This window comes from Pelophylax lessonae (assembly GCF_965119305.1).
Source record: "Pelophylax lessonae genome assembly, chromosome: 3".
Lineage (NCBI taxonomy): Eukaryota > Metazoa > Chordata > Amphibia > Anura > Ranidae > Pelophylax > Pelophylax lessonae.
The window spans coordinates 466285168-466306731 of NC_138770.1; the positions used below are offsets into that span (position 1 = coordinate 466285168).

At 42.7% G+C, this 21564-nt stretch overlaps 1 protein-coding gene across 1 annotated transcript in view; it reads right to left on the bottom strand.

The window, feature by feature from the left end:
* Window positions 1-21564, bottom strand: part of LYST (lysosomal trafficking regulator) — a 409773-nt gene that overhangs the window by 42288 nt on the left and 345921 nt on the right. Inside the window, exons 38-42 of the mRNA XM_082252534.1 lie at window positions 20022-20174; window positions 12668-12912; window positions 6961-7027; window positions 4485-4641; window positions 4105-4245 (exon numbers count right to left, since the gene is read on the bottom strand). Coding sequence (XP_082108660.1) covers window positions 4105-4245; window positions 4485-4641; window positions 6961-7027; window positions 12668-12912; window positions 20022-20174 — 763 coding nt within the window. The remainder of the gene's footprint in view (window positions 1-4104; window positions 4246-4484; window positions 4642-6960; window positions 7028-12667; window positions 12913-20021; window positions 20175-21564) is intronic.

Sequence of the window (21564 nt, forward strand, 5' to 3'; positions counted from 1 at the left end):
CCTGGAGGTTACCCGCATCCAGCCCAAATAACCACCAAAAAGGGAGAGGGGGGACTGTACTTACCCTTACATGGTGCGAGTAACGCTCCAGACAGAATCCTCCCAACCGAAGTAGGGGAGCTGTCGGCCAAGGGACCACTGCAACTCAGACCCACGCCCGGTCATATGTGAACCTGCGAGACGTTTAACTCATGGGCCAGCCTCTGTCTGGCTGACCTAGTGCATAGCTGCGGGCTGCACGCACTTGCTGGCTGGGCTGGGGGGACTACTGAATTTAGATTATCCAGCCCGGCAGTTGATTGTAGATCTCCCAAGAGAAAAAAAAACAAAAGATGCAAGGAAGGAGAAAAAATTGCTAGGGCCAGAGATCCCATCTGGGAGCCTAGGTCTTTACTCCTGACTAGACAGATTAAAACTGATTACCTAGAGCAGAGAGGGGGGTTATATGCCAGCTGAGGACAGCCCATTGTTCTGCCTCATCCTTCTCCTGGAGGCAATATAACCCAGTAGTTATGATTAATGGAGCGCTGTGTCAGTCGATGAAGGAAAGAGAAATCCCAAAAAATGTATATTGATTGATTTGCATGAAAGTTATTGCATCTACAAAATATAGTGTAAATACTGGAATCTATTTTTTTTTTTCTACTAATGGCGGTGATCAACGACTTATAATGGGACTGCGATATTGAAGCAGTCAAGCTGGCACTAATGGACGCTGGGGGGGGGGAAACTAACTGCTAGTGACCATCACCAGTGACATTATTATACAGTGATCAGTTATAATACTATACACTGTCACTGTACTGACACTGGCTGGGGAGGGGTTAACATCTAGGGGTTAAATATGTGCCTATATGTAATGCGTGTACAGTGTGCTGCTTTTACAAAATGGTCTTTCAGCTTCTCATCCTTGCTTTGCAGGTATGAGAACTGACAGATACTCCCTTCCTACAGAGCTCTGTGTTGTTTGCCAAAACAAGAACTCTGGTCTGTGATAGCTGTGTTTGGCCACAGCGATCACATGGCACAGAATTGGCCCCATACAATGTGATCACTGTGACAAATCATGGAGATCACAGTAGTAAGCAATATCATGAAAAGCCACTGTTTACTACTGGACATGTGATTGGCCACAGTGATTACCTGGTACCAGGACCAATCACAGCAGCCCGATACTCAAATTGGCTTAACACAGTGGTCAAAGATTGAGCCGCTGTGCCTCTAGGGGCATGTGCAAAGCACGTTTCTGGGAGGACATACAGGTAAGCCCAGAACTGCTACAATGCTCACTAAAGGGGGGGGGGTGGGGTTAAGTTTAATCAAAACTCTATTTACAGTGACATAGGCCTGTGAAGACATCGCTCAATGCCCAGGGAAACAGCAGGAGAAATTATATTTGTAAAATTGCTTGATGCTCCTCACAGTGTCAAAGGAGCCATTTTGTTCTCTAAAGAATAAAGGAAGTGCTGGCAATTTATATACATACAATGTAATACAAGGCTTTTTGTAATATAATATTGTTGTCAAAATAGAATTTAAATCTGTGCCATCCATGGTTTTCTGTAAATGCTAAAACAAAAACAGTATTTTGACTTTACCATATTTTATTATTTCCTTTCCGAAGAGATTTATTTTATATGTGTATGTGTGCATACATATTGTAATTATTGTATCATCTGTGTTACATTTCATCATCAGGTCATGTTTTATTTTGTTTATGTATTTATAAATGTTCCCTTCCAGGATTCAGGAGGGAAACCATGCCTTGGGCTAAAATCTATCTCATGGTTTGCTAGGTGCTTTTTAAAATAAGAACTGGATGCTACTGCTCTAGCTTGCATTCATTTAACCACTTTACCTCTGCTCACAGTAATATTACTGCGGCAGAGTGGCTCGTTATCGTCTGACGACGTAGTACTACGTCGTCAGACACTCCCCCTTCTGGGCGGCGCTTGCGCGCCGCCGGAGGCTCGCTCCCGCTGTTTTCATTCACAGCGGGAGTCGGGCCAGGGGAGGAGCAGCGGCGATCGCCGCTGCTCTTACCCGATCGTCGGGGATCGAGTCTGGAGATCCGCCCGCTGTGTGTAAACACAGCGGGCGGATCTCCATAGTGACAGGGAGTGACAGATCGGACTGTTCAGCATAGCTGGACATCCGATCTGTCCATGACTCACTCAGTCACCTCCCCCCCCTACACGTTAGTAAGCACCAGGCATACATTAACCCCTCCCTCTCCAATAAAATTAACCCCTTCCCTGCCAGTGTCATTTTTACAGTAGCTGCATATAAATAGCACTGATTACTGCAGTAATGTCACTGGTACCTCCAAAAGTGTCAAAAATGTCAGTCAAGGGTCCGATCTGTCCGCCGCAATGTCGCAGTCCCGCAAAAAAAAAAATCGCAGATCGCCGCCATTACGCGTTAAAAAAAAAAACACCAAAAATGACAGAAATCTTTCCCTTTGTTAGTAAACGCAATAACTTTTACGCAAACCAATCAAAATACGCTTATTGCGATTTTTTTTACCAAACATATGTAGCATAAAACAAATTGGCCAAAATTTTTAAAAAAAAATTGGTTTTTACATCTTTTTTGGGGGGAATTTCATATAAAAAAATGTTAAAAATATTGTTATTTTTTCAAAATAAACGCTCTTTTTTTGTTTATAGCGCAAAAAGTAAAAATCGCACAGGTGATCAAATACCACCAAAAGAAAGCTCTGTTTGTGGGAAAAAAAGGACGTAAATTTCGTTTGGGTACGGCGTCGTACGATTGCGCAATTGTCAGTTGAAGTCGCACAGCGCCGAATCGCAAAAAGTGGCCTGGACGGAAGACAGCAAAATCCTCCGGTGGTAAAGTGGTTAAATAACCCTATCACACTGGTGTAAAAGGGTTCTGTTTTCTCCAGTGACAGATGTTGCCTAGGGGAGCATCAAAAAGGCATTTTTCATCAAAATGCATTCTTTTGCACTGCTGTTCAGCAAATCAACATTTAGCCCAAAGATCCTTCAACATATGTAGGGAGGAGACTTAAGGATATGAGATATACCATGTCCACAAGCTATTGTGCGGGGCAACAAGAATGAGATTGAACTGTTGCAAATCCGAAAGAGCACTTAAGACCGTGGGTCAGGAGTGTGGGCCATATCCTTGGTCACACAACAGTGTTTTCAGAAAGAAAACAATACGCAGCACAGGTGTGACATAACTAAATTTTACTCCAAATTTATTGAGATTAGTATTCAAAGGCACAGTGCCATACTGTTTAGGCACAATTTATTTTACTAGACTTTAACCACTTTACCGCTGCTCACTAGATCTCTACTGCGGCAAAGTGGCTCTTGTAGGTCTGACGACGTAGACCTACGTCGGCAGACACTCCCCCGGAGGCTCGCTCCCGCTGTATTCAGTCACAGCGGGAGTCGGGCCAGGGGAGGAGCGGCGGTGTGGATATCCGCCTGTTTGTGTAACCCCAAAAGTGTCAAAAATATCAGTCAAGGGTCCGATCTGTCCGCCGCAATGTTGCAGTCCCGCAAAAAAAAAAAAAAAAAAAACGCAGATCGCCGCCATTACTCGTTAAAAAAAAAAACACCAAAAACGACAGAAATCTTTCCCTTAGTTAGTAAACGCAATAACTTTTGCGCAAACCAATCAAAATACGCTTATCGCGATTTTTTTACCAAAAATATGTAGCAGAAAACAAATTGGCCTAAAATAATAAAAAATTTAGATTTTTACATTTTTTTGGGGGGGAATTTCATATATAAAAAAAGGGAAAATATTGTTATTTTTTTCAAAATAGTCGCTCTTTGTTTATAGCGCAAAAAGTAAAAATCGCACAGGTGATCAAAAACCACCAAAAGAAAGCTCTGTTTGTGGGAAAAAAAGGACATACATTTTGTTTGGGTACGGCGTTGCATTACCACGCAATTGTCAGTTAAATTCGCACAGTCCTGAATCGCAAAAAGTGGCCCAGACGTAAGACAGCAAAATCCTCCGGTGGTAAAGTGGTTAAACCCTATAATATAGCAAATATTCACTTTTGAGTTTCTCTTTAAATCTTATGACAAATTAAAGAAATATTTTAGTTTAATTATCACCTACCTTCTCTATTCACCAAAAATTCAGGCAAGTAGAAAAATTCTGGAATAAGCTCTTTAACATCAGTCATTGATTCAAAGGAAGACAAGCGCCATGTTGTATTCATAGAATGAAATGTTCTGTCGGGGATATCAAAACTTTGATCTGCAAGACAAAACATATTTCTTTATAAACTATGACTAAGGAACATTTATAAAAAAATGAAAAATAAAAATAATAAAATATTCAAACCCCAAAGGATAAATTTAATTTCCCGAAAAAATTCAAATTGTTTAGGTATCACAAGAGAAGCCGCTATACACATATCACTATGCATTTCCATCTACAGATTTCTCAGTAAAAAACAAAAAAATAAAGACAATGATGTTATTGTTTAATCAGACCTTGATAAGCCAGGAACATTTTGGTAAAAGGAGGCATTCGGACCATGAAATGCAGAACAGTGCCACTGTTTGAGTAATGTGATCCATAATGATATGGCTGCACTGGAGGCATTGGATCATCTTCTCTATCTCCTTTACAGTACTCATCTTCCAAATACTAAAATTAAGAGGAAACATCTAGTGAGCGATATTAAATTCAAATAACAGTTAATTTATCAAATTGAAAGCCTTTAAAGTGGTAGTAAAGTCTCCAGCAATACTTTTCCACATCTAAAGCATTATGACATAACTTGCATATACAGTAGGAGTCATTTATATTCTCCAAACCTGCGCAGTTTTAGAGAAATCAGCCTCTGTTCAATGGTCATCTTGTGGTCTCCCAATGCTCCCATCCACATCCATAGGCTCATGTGACAGCTTAACCCCACTTAGATCTGGATGATCAATGGATGATCGGACCCATGTGAGGCAGAAGACCCACCGGTTATAAGGCTCTTAACCCTTAACACACAGAATAGCTTGCTTTTCCTTCATCTATTGCTACACTTAGTCTAATGCCCCTGGTGGTGTCCCTTTGCATTACAGCTACAGGTGCGGCAATCCCTCCCATGGAAACTAATCATGTTCTGCGAAGGTTCATCCCTGGAAGCTGACCCTGAATAATGTTTCTACATGCATATGCCAGATATTACTACATTGTCTAAGTTGCCAAATGTTGTGAGAATGAATGAGTTTGTATACAGCTACACTAAGATGCACCCTCTGCTGTCCCTATCGTTACAAGACAAGGCCACTAACTATGAGATCCTCTACACTGAAGTGATAACACTAAAAAATGTCAGTGTTGTTAACACTACCGGATTCATATAAATGTTTTGGACTGTACTTTTCTCTCAAATAAAAAATGTATAAAAAAAAAAAAAGGCAGAGTGAGGTCAGACAAGGGAATAAACCCAAAGGGTTTAAAGAGCAGCCTCTGAAGGGCAGGAAGAACCAGGTTGAAGTCCCAAGAAGTCACAGGGAAACATATAGGGAAATAAATGCTTGCTACACCCTATGTACAAATGCCTTAACTAAAGAATGAGGTGCCAACAGTCTCTGAAACAAGACGGCCAAGGCAGAGATTTGCCCCTTGATGGTATTTAAGGTCAGATGCTGATCCAGACTAGACTGAAAAGGGACAGAATGCATCCTAGCATTACGCCACACAAAGTAGGCATTCCAGGTGTGATGGCAGACATTGTGAAAGGCACTGTCAACAGCCATGCTATTTAAGCCAGAAACCAAAAAGAAGAATGATGGTCCAGGCCTTGGGAAAGACGGTCTGACCTGGAAGGGCCCAAGGATGGTCCGTCAGAGTGAGTGTGAGTGTGTCCGATTAACTAATTTGCATTGCCAAAGCTCCCTAGGGACAAATTTAACCCTTTGATCTCCCCTGGTGTTACCCCTTTTCTGCCAGTGTCATTAGTACAGTAACAGTGCATATTTTTAGCACTGATTACTGTAGTAATTTCATTTGTCCCCCCAAAAGTTTCAAAAATGTCAGTCAGGTGTCCGATCTGTCCGCCGCAATGTCGCAGTTCCGCTAAAAATCCCTGAGCGCTGCCATTACTAGTAAGAAATAAATAAAAATGACATAAATCTTTCAACTAGTTTGTATTCGCAATAACTTTTGCGCAGACCAATCAATATACACTTATTGGGATTTTTTTTTCTTAACAAAAATATGTAGCAGAATACATGCTGACCTAAAATGATGAAAAAAATATGATTTTTATTTTTTTTTTTATTGGAAATGTTTTATAGCAGAAAGTAAAAAATATTATTTTTTTTTTTTTTTTTCAGAATTGCTGCTCTTTGTTTATAGCGCAAAAAAAAAAAAACACGCAGAGGTGATCAAATACCACCAAAAGAAAGCTCTATTTGTGGGAAAATAAGGAAGTCAATTTTATTTGGGTACAGCGTCGCACGACCGCGCAATTGTCAGTTAAAATAAGGCAGTGCCGTATCGCAAAAAAAGGCCTGGTCATTAAGAGGGTAAAATCTCCCGGTCCAGAAGTGGTTAATCATACTTCTTTATGTGGGTCACAGGAGTGCACTTACCTTTGCACTCCTGAGACGCATAATCAGCCGTCATGCTGTTGGCTGACATCACAGGCAGCTCCAATGCCTAGCTGTATCCCAACAATAATGTCAGGATCCACCCAGATGCCTGACTGGTGGGGGGAACAGCTGCAACCATAGAGATGGGTGAGTATGTATGTTTTTTTTTTACATTTCCCACACTTCTCCTTTAATTGCATCTTATATATATATATTGCATGGACAGCTTTTAGAATCATATTCTAAACTTGCAAAAGGAAGTTAAACAATACTTAAAAAAAAAAAAAAATCTGTAAATTACTAAAAGGATTAACTTTTGCTTTAAGGGTTCATTGAGGGTTCCAGGATATCTCCTGCAAACTGTTACAATTACCTTGTAATTATCTATGTACCGATCTTCCTTTTCTTTAGATTGTACAGCAATAGGCTTAACAAGAGTCCTGAAAATTAAGAAGTAGATGAAATTAACATGAAAGACACAACAGTACTGTCCAAGTAGATACTAAGTAACTGCATTTCTGGCGGTCTAAAAATCATAATTCTCAATTTTTAATAAGAAAAGAATCTAGACTGCTGGAAACAATGTCAGAAAACACATATTGCAGCATAGTCTGAGGTTAGCTCCAGAATTTCCCCATCTATAGACTGCTTTTACACAGTATCATGTGTATCACTTTACTGAAGCGACCATTATTATTATAATTTTTTTTTTTTTTTTGATTCAATACATTATTGAATTTTTACAGTTTTATAAAGCAAACGAAGGATATTGCAGCATGAAAAAGTATAGTGCATATAGAATAAGACAACAACATCATCCAATACTGAAAGCATTGGTTCGGCCAAGACAGAGATAAACACTCAGTTACTTCGATGCAAGGCTATGAAGAACAAGATAAATGAATTGGAATTGGCAAGTTATCTGTTGGTCTATATGTTCCAAATTTGGGAAAATGTGGTAAGGGATTAGAGAATTTAACGTTAGTAATCACTCAAAGGTATAATTGTAGTTTACCATAGTCACTACATCTGATATATTTGGGGATAGGTTTGGTTTCCATTTTCTCAGAATGGTGAGCTAGGCTGCCAAAAGGATATGGGTTACTACTGGTCTTTATAAAGTCGGATCTTGGTCGATACCAATGTTAAGTAGGGATAAGGCCGGCTGTGGTTTGAAGTCACCAGTATTTAATCATACAAATCAAAAGACATGTTATTGTATAAAACTAGTAAGTAGTAAAGTATATACCTCAAATGAAAATGAATGAATCAGTGAAGAAACTGGATTTTTTAGAACTCACAAAAAAGAAAAAAAAAAAAAAAACACGTCTCTGAGTTCACTGACAGACACAGCTCTTTTCTATTCTTGACCATGGGGTTTATAGCGCCACCTACAGAAATAGGACACTAGGCAGAAAATAAACTCGGCACCGCCTATGGGCAGTCCTAGCTGCTATAGGCAAATCAGTTAGTAAGAAGCACTACCAACAAAAAGCCAGGAGGGGTGGTTGGTATGCGTGTCAATGAACTGAAAAAGAGGATTTTAAAGGGAGTAACAAAAAATTTAATTTCTCTTACGTTAATTGACTGACACAGCTCTCTTCTATTCCTGAGCATAGAGACTTCCCAAAAGCATGGTCTCAATAAGGGGTTGGCAAACAAACCAGGAGAAACCAAACATGAAAACCACCCAAACCTCTTCTGGGGAACAAGAAATCCTAAATAGCAGCTTGCAAAACCTTGCGGCCCAAACAAGCATCCAAAGATGCAAGCACATCATTGTCGCAAAACTTGTGAGGGTGCACACAGACTACCAGGCCTTGGCCTTGCCAATCTAAGACACAGATGCCATAAGTTGGAATACCCCAAGGCACTAAGCATTCAGGTCATCCAAAGTAGCAGAAGAGTTCTCCCATTGACTAGAAAATTCTTCTGCAGAACCGCCTGTACAAACAGGACCGCCTTGAAGGCGGACACCAAAAGGACTCAGGACATGCAAGCAGGACCTCAGAGAAGAACGCATGCCGAACTGCAGTCTGAAGTCTTTGGGACTTGTCCATCGGGAGAAACAGTATAGCTTGCGCCAAGTTGAAGACCAGGCCAAGATACCCCCGCCCTTTCAGACGGGGCAACAGCAGATGTTTTAAATGTCAGAAACCATCTGAATGCCTGCAGAGTGTGCATTGTGAGCCCTCAGCGCAGAACAGTTCAAATGAAGGGTAGGGTCATCCAGGTTGCCATCCCGGTTATCCCCCGTTGTCACAGCAATGCCAGAACCAGGGCCAGTCCTGTGCAAAACCCTGAAAAGCCAGACCAAAAGAAAACCCCAGAATTGACAATGTGTGTCTCCAAATGCAGTGCTCACTACCTAGATAGGCCAGAAAATCACCTTAGTGAAGGAAGGGCACAAATAAATGGCAGAAATCCATCCTGAACTACTGCCCCAATGAATAGTCATAAGGGCCTGGGGTCGAGGATCAAATGAACCAGTTTAAGGTTCGTTTTGGAACCGGACCCAACCAGTGCGTGGGCCAAGTTGTTAGAGAGGAGGGAGTTTTATAGCCCTGCAAACAGACAAATATGCCCCCCTAACCTGGAAAAGGAGGGGGGATGAGGGGCAGCATGCAATCCTGTGGAGGGTACTTATGTGGCCTTTGAACACAAGAGGCTAGAAACATTGGGCATCACCAGCGGGTGCTCTAAAGGGCTTGGCACCGTTCTACAATAAGCCAGGGAAAACAAAAAAACCTTGTGTGCAAAAAAAAAAAAGAAGGAAGAACTGTGCACCTTCACCTAACTGGACTGTAGGGGGAAGGTAATCTTGCCTCCGGTAATGATGTAATTTATTATAGCACCAAAGGGACGTTCACCCTAGTAGGGGAAGTCGTTTGGTCAGCAGACCAACACTAATGCCAAAGGAGGAGGTAAGTAAAACCTTGGACAGAGGAGTAGCTGTGGACGTAATATACTTGGATTTTGCAAAACCGTTTGACACAGTTCCCCACACACGCCTAATGTGTAAGGTAAAGTCTATAGACTTGGATAGATCAGTTTGTAAATGGATAGAAAATTGGCTAAAAGATAGACCATTCAGAGTAAGAATCATTAACCACTATTCTCTGAATTCTAAGGCAGGGGTGTCAAACTAAATTTCATCACGGGCCAAATCAGCATTATGGTTGCCCTCAAAGGGCAGGTTATATCTGTAGGATTATATGTCCAGAGCACCCCACGCCCCCTTACACCCTTACATGGGATTTCAAGAACCCCCCCCCCCCACCATCAGAAGTTAAGAGTCACCCACCCTTCCTTCCTTTACAATGCACCACCTTACCTTGTGCTGCTACCAGGAAGAAGATGAGCGTGGAACTGGGAAGAAGTGCAGGGTCTGGAGGAGAACCAGAGGAGTCAGCTTCCAGAATCTGCTGAATTCTGAGACCAGGGGAGGCAAAAGCATGGTGGTGTTGCGGCTGCACATAGAGGTGCAGGATCTGCTAGAGGAGTTCTGCCCTCCTCTCTGCTGCATACTGCTGCAAAAAGGGGGGGGGGGGTAGATGAGCCTTTCTGTAGCTGCACAGAAGAGTGCAGGACCTGGCAAAGGAGTTTTGTCCTCTCTGCTGCCGACTACAGAGACAACGTGGGTTGGAGAGGTGCAAGGGCCACATTAAATGGCCTGGGGGGCATTCAGCCCCCAGGCCTTGTGTTTGGCACCTGTGGTCTAAGGTTATTATAGTGGTGTACTCCAAGGTTCAGTGTTGGGACCCTTACTTTTTTATATTTTTAGAATGATATAGGGTCTGGGATTAAAAGGGCCATTTCAGTGTTTGCAGATGACACCAAACTATGCAGTGGAATAACGTCTCTACAAGAGGTCACCAAATTACAAGCCAATCTCAATGTACTGTTTAATTGGGCAACTATATGACAAATGAGGTTTAATGTTTATTAATGTAAACTTATGCAGTTGGGGGCTAAGAATATGCATGCCTCGTACATCCTAGGGGGGAGTACAACAGGGGGAATCCGTAGTGGAGAAAGATCAGGTTTTTTTTGGTAGAGCATAAACTTAATAATAGCATGCAATGCTAAGCTGCGGTTTCCAAAGCAAGCAAAGTCCTTTCTTGTATTGAGAGGTATGGACTCCAGAGAGAGAGAGAGAGAGAGAGACCTCATTTTGCCCCTGTACAAATCAGTAAGACCTCGTCTGGAATATGTAGTTTTTGGGCACTAGTTCTGAAAAAGGATATCGGGGAACTGGAGAAAGTGCAGAGAAGGGCAACCAAACTGATGAGACATGAAGGAGCTCAACTATGAGGAAGGATTAGAGGAACTGAATTTATTCTCTCTTGAGAAGAGGACATTAAAAGGGGAATATGTTCAACATGTACAAATACATAAGGGGTCCATATAGTGAAGTTGGTGTTGAGTTATTCACTAAGATCATAACAGAGGACAATAGGGCACTCTTTCCGTCTAGAGGAAGGGATTTAATCTCCAAATACGGAAAGTTTTATTCACAGTAAGAGCTGCGAAAATATGGAATAGCCTCTATTCAGAGGTGGCCAGCTCAGTAGATAGCTTTAAAAAGGCCTGGATTCTTTCCTAAATGTACATAATATAACTAAGTACTAACATTTATAGGTAAAGTTGATCTAAGGAAAATCAGATTGGGGATCAGGAAGGAATTTTTTTCTTTGCTGTAGAAACTTGGATCGTGCTTTGCTGGGGGTTTTCACCTTCCTCGGGATCAACTGTGGGTATAGGATTGTGTATATGGGATATGTTTTGTTTTTTTTTTTCATCTTGGAGAGCCAAAAACAAAAAACAAGCACTTGGAGAAAAAAAAAAAAAAACAAACAGAACCCTTGACTGCATACTTTCAGGATTGTAAGTAAATAAGCCACTGAATCACCAAGTCAGACACAAAACTAACATTTTCTCTTAATAAAGCTTTCCCTTTCAGTTGAGTCTAAAAGTGTTTATAATTTTTATAATATTAAGATAGATGCTGAAATACTTTTACAGTACATTGGCACTGGATTTTTTTTTTAAAAACCTCCTTACTCAATTCAGCTTTCTGTTCAGCTTTCTAACATGTTAATAATAGCTGAGAAACATCCTATTTTGGCAACCCAGTGCATGTCATCTGGCAATAATTAGTAGCAAAAAATGTGTATACAGTAAAACCTTGGATTGAGAGTAGCTTGGTTTAAGAGCGTTTTGCAAGACAAGCAAAAATTTATTTATAAATTTTGACTTGATAAACAAGCGGTGTCTTGATATACAAGTAGCGTCCTGTCACAACTGAGTATAAAAGAGAAGAGAGGCGCCTCTAAGTGTAGTAATATGGTTACATTTAATGAAGGTTCAACATTTAGCAAATCACATGGTTGATGATTAAAACAGACACATCTAAGTTTGCAGGCATCCGGGGTAAAGCTGTCCACATAGACCATCCTCCGCACCGCTATCGACCTCATCCCTTCCACGCTGCACTCCGCAAGCGTTTCAAGCCTCACTTTCAGATCGCTCTATTGCAAGCTAGTCTTCTTGGTTACAACTGCAGACTGCCGGTGGTGCAGAGGACGGTCTATGTGGACAGCTTTACCCCGAATGCCTGCATTCTTAGATGTGCCTCTTTTAATCATCAACCATGTGAGTTGCTAAATGTTGAACCTTCATTAAATGTAAACATATTGCTACACTTAGAGGCGCCTCTCTTCTCTTTTATACTCTTGTAGCTCCTACTGGATTTTGCTTCTATTGCTGCCATTTGTGGATGGACATTTTATGGTAACACAACCGATCACATTGCTATAATCTTTTTATATGGACTATAAACTGAAGGACTTATGAACAAATGGTTGTGGAACGAATCATCTGAGTTTCCATTATTTCTATGGGGAAATTTGCTTTGATATAAGAGTTATTTGGATTACAAGCATGTTTCAGAACAAATTATGCTCGCAATCCAAGGTTTTACTGTGTTATTTATATATATATATATATATATATATATATATATATATATATACACACATACACACACAAACAAAATCAGAAAGACAAGATTACTTTACCTGTAGATATTAGTGTTGCTCAAGTCAAGTGTCTCACTGGTGTAATCACTTAGAATGAATGGAAACACGGGATACTGCATTAGGTCATTAAAGGAGCGCCCTGCGTGCTTATTTAAATGTGTAAGGTATTCAAAATTGGTTATTTGACCAGAGCACCAGAGCTGAGTGAGAGCTGTAATATTTCCATACTCCAACAGATTGGGAAGATTATTGGACAAAATCTTCTGGTAAACATCGTCTCGTACCTTAAAAATAAAAAATATTTTTCAGCTTATAAACATATTCAACACTGTAGAATCCATCTTGTATCCTACTACGGATGCTTACCTAGAGATCCATTTATTAAAAAAAAAAAAAAAAAAAATGGTATTTTTGACTTACCATAAAATCCATTTCTCTGATGGAAAATTGACAGACGCAGCTCCTGATCTTCTTAACCACTGGGTTATACTGCCCCATACAGGAGTAGAACACTAGGCAGAAAAAAAGTCTGGCCCAGGAGGTCTCTGCTATAGGTACTTAGTTTTGTTACAAGCAGTATTAAACATGAGGGGTGGTAACAGCGAAAAAGAAATTCTCAAGGCTAACTATAGCCAACCAGGTCATCAGGAGCTCAATCAAAACAACTGGAGCTCACCTGAAAAAACAATACACCCTCAAAGAGCACCAGATCCTCTAAAAACAAGCCTGCAAAGACCTTGCAGCCAAAGGAAGCATTCGCAGATGCCAACACATCCATTTTATAGAACTCTGTGAAAGTGTGCACCGACTGACGACCAGGAGGCTGCCTCGCAAACCTGCAACACTGACGCCTGATGACAGAAAGTCCTGGAGGCACTGAGCGCCCAAGTAGAATGCGACTTGACAGAGAAAGGAGGATTCTGACCCTGGATGGAATAGACCTAAACCACGGTTCGTCTGACCGATCTGGAAATGGTCGCAGAGGAAACTGGCAACCCTTTCCGAGGCCAATCCATGAGCACAAATAGTGAGTCTGACTTCCTAAAAGACTGCCAGGTACACCCTAATAGCCCGGCCCACATCTAAGGCCCGCAAAGCAGCTTCCCTCAGATGTGTTGGCCTGGGACACAGGGAAGACAACACAATGTCTTCATTCAAATGAAAATCAGAGACAACCTGAGGAAGGGACGACGGACAGGGGCGAAGAACCACCTAATCACGGTGAACCACCAGTAAGGTGAAAACAGGATAATTCCGATACCCTGCGCGCAGAGGTGATAGCCATCAAAATGGCCGCCACCTAAAAAATAGCGTAAGCAGGGGAATCTCCCGAAGATTCTCAAAAAGAGGCTTCTGAAGTGCCTAACTCCCTGAAGAAAAGTATGCAGCAGGGAGTATGTGGCCAAGGGCCGTTGAAAAAGGGCCGCTAAGTCTGACACCTGACTCTTGATAGTACTCAAGGCCAGTTTCTGCTCACTCCCCGTTGAAGGAAGGTCAAGAGCCGAGCCACCGAACAAGAGACTCACACCACGCAATATACGTCTTCCACATACGACGGTAGATCTTCCTAGAAGGTTTCCTGACTTTTAACAGCGTTCGAAACACAGATTCATGACTGTAAAGCAGGATAGAAGATTAGTTCTTGGGACAGCAGATCCTCCCTGAGAGGAAGCTTCCAAGGTACGTCGGGATCCAGCCGCACCAGATCGGGTACCAAGCCCGGCGAGGCCAGTCCGGGGCCACTAGGATGACCAGAATCCCTTCTGCCTCGATACGGTGTAGAAGTCTTGACAGAAGCTTGAGAGGGGGGAAGGCATAAATCAGACAATACTGACCCCATGGGGCCACCAGCATGATTGTGGAATCCGCCAGTGTATCCCGTGACCGAGCCACTAACCTCTGCACCTTTCTGTTGAGCAAGGAAGCCAACAGGGGATGCCCCACTGGAGACACAACTGATAAAACACCTCCGGGTGAAGGGACCACTCCCCTTAGTCCAACGCCTGCCGACTGAGGTAATCCGACAGTTTTCCACCCCTGGAATGTGTATGGCGGAGAGGGCTGGAACAAACCATTCTGCCTACCTTAGAATGCCAGGCTACCTCCAGAGCAGTCAGAACAATTCTTGTACCTCCCTGGTGACTGAAATAAGCCATGGCCGTGGCACTGTCCGATTTAATATGCACTGGACATCCCTTAATACAATCCGTCCAATGTTCCAGGCACAGTCTGATCGCTCAAGTTACAAGACATTTATCAGTAGTCTTGTACTCTTCCAGTGTCCAGAGCAAAGCGCACTCTGGCTAAGGCCGAGTCCAGAATCAGACGCAGATAGTCCAGCTAGTGGACGGAACCAGAGCAGACATCTAAAAATTCAGAATTCAGTTAAACTCCCTCAAGATAATGCTCCTCTCCAACAACATAGCAGAAGAAGCGCTGGAGACCGACACATATTGGAATGTGAAAATAAGGGTCCTTGATGACGATGGAGGCAATAAAATCCCCCTGATGCAAAGAAGCCACAACCATGCAAACGGAGTCCATTCTGAACTTCTGCACCCGCACAAAGCAGTTCAGCGCATTGAGGTCCAGAATTGGATGCACCTTGCCTTCCTTCCTGGGGACTGCAAACAGGTTTGAGTAAAACCCTTGAAAATGTCCCGAAGTTAGAACTGGGACCATAACCCTTTAAAGTAAAAGGTCTTGCACCGCCCCAAAAAGAGCCTGCACGACGGAAGGAAGAACCTTACCGGATGGTAAGAATGAAACTCGATCCTGTAGCTGAACCGAATGGCCTTGTGGACCCACACGACTTATACCAGGGGAGTCCACAGGTCCGAGAACCAGCGAAGATGTGCCCCCCACCCCAGACACGGGTGAGGGCGCACTTTCCTGGGTCTGGAGAAGCCCGCACTTGACTTGCCAGACCAAGTTTGTTTGGATCCTCCAGAGGAGGCCCTGAAGGGCTCCAGTCCCTCATCAGTCGACCCTGAGGGACGAAACAACTTCTTATGAGCCGAGAAGGAGGGCCCACGATGAGGGCCTTGCCCTTAGTAGCCTGCGGAAGAAAAGTACTCTTCCCTCCTATGAGACCTTTTAATGATGTAATACATGGTAGCGCAAACAAGGGATCTCCTTGTAAGGAAAGATGAGTCAAGGCCTTTTTAGAAATCTGGTCCACAGTCCAGCATTTGTGCCAAAAGACACGTTGAAGGACCAATGCCGAAACAGAGTGTCCAATCACTAGGGGAGCATCATCCAAATAGGCATCACAGATAAACTGCAGCCCCTGGACCAGCTGATCCACCAGCTCATTAACCACTTTATTGCTGCTCACTGGAGCTCTACTGCGGCAAAGTGGCTCGATAACATCTGGCGACGTAGCCGCTGGAGGCTCACTCCCGCTGTATACAGTCACAGCGGGAGTCGGGCCAGGGGAGGAGCGGCGGTGATCACCGCCGCTGTTCCCCGATCGTTGGGGAATCGAGTGTGGAGATCCGCCCGCTTGTGTAAACATAGCGGGCGGATCTCCTAAGTGACAGGCAGGGTCAGATTGCAGGGTTCAGCATGGCTGAACCTGCGATCTGTCCCTGTGTCACTCAGTCACCTCCCCCCACACACGTTAGTAAGCACCAGGCATACATTAACCCCTTGATCACCAATAAAAATTAACCCCTTCCCTGCCAGTGTCATTTTTACAGTAACCGTGCATATTTATAGCACTGATTACTGTAGTAATGTCACTGGTAACCCCAAAAGTGTCATAAATGTCAGTCAAGGGTCCGATCTGTCCGTCGCAATGTCGCAGTCCCGCAAAAAAAAAAAAAAAAATCGCAGATCGCCGCCATTACTCGTTAATAAAAAAAAAACACCAAAAATGACAGAAATCTTTCCCTTAGTTAGTAAACGCCATAACTTTTGCGCAAACCAATCAAAATACGCTTATTGCGATTTTTTTTACCAAAAATATGTAGCAGAAAACAAATTGGCCTAAAATGATAAAAAAAATTAGATTTTTACATTTTTTTGGGGAGAATTTCATATAAAAAAATGTGAAAAATATTGTTATTTTTTCAAAATTGTCGCTCTTTTTTTGTTTATAGCGCAAAAAGTAAAAATCGCACGGGTGATCAAATACCACCAAAAGAAAGCTCTGTTTGTGGGGAAAAAAAGGACATAAATTTAGTTTGGGTACGGCGTTGCATAACCACGCAATTGTCAGTTAAATTCGCACAGTGCCGAATCGCAAAAAGTGGCCCAGACGTAAGACCGCAAAATCCTCCGGTGGTAAAGTGGTTAAAGGCAGGGAGGAGCTACTCCCTCCCTAGGTCACAACATAAAAGCCTAGCCCATTCAGTCAGAGTCTGCGACAGCAGAACAATGGTGAATATCAGCCTCAGTGCCGAACCAGCCAGGGTTTACATATAGTGGGCCACAGCCTCCACCTTCCTGTCTGCCGGCCCCTAAAGGCCGGGGATTCTTCAACCGAAATCATGGCTGCCTTGTTTAATCTGGAAACCGTAGGGTCCACCACTGGTGGAACAGTTAACTTCTTAAGGGACTCCTCATAGGGGTATCTCCTAGCAACTTGCTAGGGAACTCCTTTGCCGCTCTCGATGGCTTGTGAGGGCCAAGGGGTACCTGCGCCTCCGTTGCAGCCGATTCCTCCAATTTTAAGTCTCAAGCACAGATACAATCAGTGCGCTCACCAGCGCCTTTTTGTGCGTGGTTGCAGAAGCAGAGGAATCATCCTCACTATCTGAGGATTTAGGGCGCGTGTTCGCAGACCCAGCAGGGTGACTCACGTCCGCAGTGGCTGAATCAGATTCAGCACCTGAGGAGACAGATGAGGCAGAGAGCACTTTGTGCCAGCCCGTCGCCCAAAAGCAACCTCCCCCCAGGGCACAAGGGACTCCAGGACCGCAGTCAGTGCATCGATGGATGGGACCCGGAGGGCCCCATTGCCCCAGAGAGGAGATCAGGTGGGGAGAGGTGTTCCAAAGTCTTCCATGAGTCACCAGGGGGACCCCACAAAAAAGTGTAAAATACTGCTAGGGGACAACCCCCAACGCTCTGGCAGCACCATCCGGTTGCCAGTCACAGAGCACCAATCGATCCCCAGCAGATAGGGAGAGGACCCCCACAAGACCCACCACCCCACAGAAACCAGACACTGCAGCCTAGCGCCTCTGCACTGCACGAGCAGCGATCAGGAAATGAAAGGATCCAGGAGTCAGCACCAGGGGATGAGAAGGTGCTCCCACCACTGAAATCGCCACCCAGAGGGCTCCACTGTCATGGCCGCCACTATTTTCCATGGCAAACCAGCACAAAAGGGCTGCCAGACTACACAAACATGGCTGCCGTTCATTGAGCCCACAGTCTACAAGAAAACAGCAGCCCTGTGCGGCACCACGAGGCTCCCAGGGACCCAGGAGGGATCCGTAGACCTCAAATACAGGCCTGGGCAGGACAGGGGGCCCTGACAGGAGCCCCCACCAGGTACAACCCCCCCTCGCACAGCCGATCGTCAAGTCACCAGTGGTGCACCCCCCACCCCCATCATAGCAACCTGCCCCCACCAACCTGTGTTGGTGGTCTGGTCCAGATCGTGGACCAGACCACCAACACAGCCCCAGCATAAGTGGGGGGGGATAGGATGGTGGGAAGGTGGTGCCTGATGGGAAGGAGGGGAACCCGGGGGTCCGAACATCCCAAGGAGGGGTCTTTGTCCTCCCCAAGACCCTCCAGGGTGAGAGCGGGGACAGAAACTCACCATACTAGAACTAGGCTGGCACCGCTCCAGACAGAACCTCCTCGCCATTGAAACCGGGGGTCTGTCAGACTTTTTTCTGCCTAGTGTCCTACTCCTGTAACCCAATGGTTAAGAAGATCAGGAGCTGTGTTCACCAATAAAGGAAAAATAGACAATATTTTACATTTGTTTTCCATGGCAATTATTACGTCCAATAGTTCTCTTATTTTATAAAGGTTATCTGGTCAATTTTTTCACTCGTTCCACAATATTTTGTGATAAAAAAATAAAACAAGTGACATTTATTTTGGACATAGCCGTGCTAGAAATAGATAGCGTGGAAGAAAACAGCATATAGCTTCCACTCAGTTTTATAGCCAGGAGGAATTGTCCCTTACACAGAATACAAACTGTATAAATACAGTACAAAAACATACTGTATATTAAAATTCAATCATACAGCTTTATTATTCAAATACACACTAGTCAAATGGAAAACAAACCAGAGATATGTATGGAATATTGGACAATTATACAAAAAATAGTTTATGGTGTGAAAAATAAATGACATTTGCTTTGCTTACTAGATGGGCTTAATTTTCTTTTTTTTTTTTAATGTTTAGGATGCTTTTATCGCATAAACCAAAGCAGAGACAAAGAACAGCTATACAGCATAGGTAAATTAAAAAAAAAAAAAACGTCCACCACTGGTAATGAAAAAAAAACAAAAAACTAAAAGCAATAAAGTATATGGGCTGCTGAGGTCACACCAATGACTACACTGTGCACCTCAAGACCATTATGGGACATGCCTGCAGAATAACCAGTTATAATGACTCATGACATTGCTGCAAACACAGCCTCTACTGTTCTACTAATACTATTAATTATTCTAATTCTATTAATTCATTAAGTCACAAAACCATTTCAAATACCAACAGCAAGCAGGTCCTACTGCTTTGGAAAAGTACTTTTAGGTGTCAGCACCAAGGAATCACTTAAAAGCTTAAATGATTTTAGGACTTCAAAGAGTTAAGCACAGCAAAGTACCAGAAGAAAAACTTTTTGCTAAGAAAATCCGTGCTGATCTTTAAATCAGATTTTTTTTACTGCTACCTGGAAGATGACCATGAAGTTGCAGTGTTTGCTTACTGCAATACGCAATTAAAAGCCATTAGATGGGTTTGGCCAACAGGATAAAGATACCCAGCTAGAAATATGTTGCTCCCTGGGAAACCAGAACATTGGTAACATGCAATGGATAAGAAATTACAGAAGTTATTCCATTTTGTGCCAACCAGTCTAAACATATCAGTAGTGGCATTTAGGAGCAGATTTAAACCTAGCAAACGTGCCATGTTGTGAATTTCCAGTAATAACGTTGAAGGGGCTGACATCATGTACTACTTTAGTCAAAGTTTAAACAATTATCTTCAATTTTATCTTAAATAAAAAAAAACGAATTTCTCTATTAGAGCTGCTATGCCTGCTGCTTTGAAGTACTGGAATGGTTTGCCATTTGTTTCTTCTCTTGCAGCACACATATGGGTTCCTCCAGGACACAAAAACTCAAAAGTATATGAATTTTTTTTAATAGATAAAAGAAAAATGATAAAATACCACAAATAATAAACATACTTTGGTATTGTCAAAAGCCAACAACAAGGTTCTTCCATTTGTTAAAAAAATTTCTACAGCATTGTCTCGAAGCTGCCACCAACGCTTATGAACTTCTTTAATTTCTTCATAAGTCCAGGAAAATGAAGCAGGTTCCGATTCACCAAGCAAAGACTGAAAAAGAAAAATATATAATTCATGACCTTCAGTGAACTTTACAACAAGAAAACGTGTAATGTTTTATTGAACGTTTGGAAAAAGATCTACAAAGCCAGAATTATTTTGAGGACGCTAACCCCTTACTGATGCTTTCTGTCATCATTTTAAGAGTTTCATAATGTGAGGAGTTTCATGAGCTTCCTGACCATGTGATTGTTGTAATTGGCTGTCACTGTGATCATGAGCCCATCTTACCAGCACAATACTGTATGACCGTGAGCGATCAAGTACCATTGCAGTCACAGTTCCCGGGTTCCACAATCAATCATGTTCCTTGCACAATACAGATACATATGCAGCACAGAATAAAGCCTAATACTGCTTATGGCCAGTGGCAAGAGGTTGGGAAAACATTGTTTATAAGCTTAGAAAAAGAAAACATCCACTTTGTTTAGCTGCAGGGAGAAAACAAAATACTTGGAACTATCAGGTATGGAGGTGCACATGACTCATGCCATGTATCAGCACTGTGCCAATCAGCAGGCACCAGTACTGTCATATAGGGAAAGTCTATACGCCCATGTAAGCAATGACTTGTGATGCGCAACTCACATAGGTTTGCTACTTCTGTGTCCAGTAGCTGAACAAAGTGGCAAGGGAATGATGGAAACTTAAATGTATGTTTCTGAGGAAGTGGTATTAACATGTGCAGTGGATATAAAACATCTACAAGCCCCTGTTAAAACGTCAGGTTTCTGTGATGTAAAAAATGAGACAAGAGAAAATAATTTCAGAACTTTTTCCATCTCTAATGTGACCTATAAACTGTACAACTCGGTTAAACAACCACATTGAAATCTTTAAGGTGGAGAGAAGTAAAAATAAAAAAAATAAAATAATATGGTTGCATAAGTGTGTACTTTGTTGAAGCCCCATTTGATTTTATTACAGCACTCAGTCTTTTTGGGTCTATCTGCATGGCACTCTTCTTTTACAAAAACACTCCAAACCTGTCAGATTGTGTTGGCATTTCCTGTGCATAGCCCTCTTCAGATCACTCCAAAGATTTTCAATCTAATTCAGGTCAGGACTCTGGCTTGGCCATTCCAAAACGTTAATCTTCTTCTGGTGAAGCCAATCCTTTGTTGATTTGGATGTATGCTTTGGGTCGTTGTCATGCTAAAAGATGAAGTTCCTCTTCATATTCAGCTTTCTAGCAGAAGCCTGAAGGTTTTGTGCCAATATTGACTGGTATTTGGAACGGTTCATAATTCCCTCTCCCTGTTCCAGCTGAAGAAAAACTGCCTCAACAATGCTTCACTGTGGGTATGGTGTTCTTTTGGCGATGTGTAGTGTTTTTGCACCAAATGTATTTTTTGGAATTGTGGCCAAAAGGTCAACCTTG